This window comes from Nicotiana attenuata, unplaced genomic scaffold (assembly GCF_001879085.1).
Source record: "Nicotiana attenuata strain UT unplaced genomic scaffold, NIATTr2, whole genome shotgun sequence".
In the NCBI taxonomy this organism is placed as follows: domain Eukaryota; kingdom Viridiplantae; phylum Streptophyta; class Magnoliopsida; order Solanales; family Solanaceae; genus Nicotiana; species Nicotiana attenuata.
In genome coordinates this window covers 39,113-39,780 of record NW_017673683.1, presented here as the reverse complement: position 1 = coordinate 39,780, position 668 = coordinate 39,113, and the positions used below count along the sequence as shown (strand labels likewise).

At 40.1% G+C, this 668-nt stretch overlaps 1 protein-coding gene across 1 annotated transcript in view; it reads left to right on the top strand.

The window, feature by feature from the left end:
- Positions 1 to 212: 212 nt before the first annotated feature.
- LOC109217029 (probable inactive receptor kinase At2g26730) overlaps positions 213 to 668 on the top strand; it is a 1,903-nt gene continuing 1,447 nt past the window's right edge. Inside the window, exon 1 of the mRNA XM_019381254.1 lies at positions 213 to 285. Coding sequence (XP_019236799.1) covers positions 213 to 285 — 73 coding nt within the window. The remainder of the gene's footprint in view (positions 286 to 668) is intronic.

Sequence of the window (668 nt, the reverse complement as noted above, 5' to 3'; positions counted from 1 at the left end):
TTACTATCACCAAAAAAAAAAAAAAAAAGTAATCCAAAGAAAGCATATCGATAGTGGCGTAACAATAGTGCCATGAATCACTGCACAAACCAACACTCCTGAGGCATTTAATGATGCCAATGTCTTTCATATCATTTAACAGGTTAATAGCAATGACCAAGAAAAGTGAGAAACGGACCTCTATGAACTCAGGTTTGAAATGAAGCTCGATAATGGAATTCCGAATTACAGAAAACTCGCCCGGAGACCTCGCCGGATTTTCAGATCTCGAACAGCAACTCCAACGTTTGAAATCCAAAAACCAAAGAATGGACTAACTTCTCCTTATATATTCTGAATTTGAAATCAAATATGAACCAAACTAATTGAAATCAAACGCCAAAACCTCCGTTTTCTTTAGATAATTTTCTGCCCAGATTTTCTCTTTTGTTTTTCGATTCTTATGTGTGTTTATGTGGAGCATAACGAGATGATCAAAGGCTGAAGAAAGGAGGTGAAATGGCAGGTCTAAGGTGATGGAGGTTCGTGTGTTTTTGAGGAGTTCACTGGATGAGAAACAGCGGCTAGTCCGGTTCAGGGAGTGGTCGTTGGGTTTCTAGGGTTGTTGGTGTTTAAGCATGGAAAAAGATGAAGCTGGGGGAGGGCTGGTCGTCTCTTTCGCTGGAGAA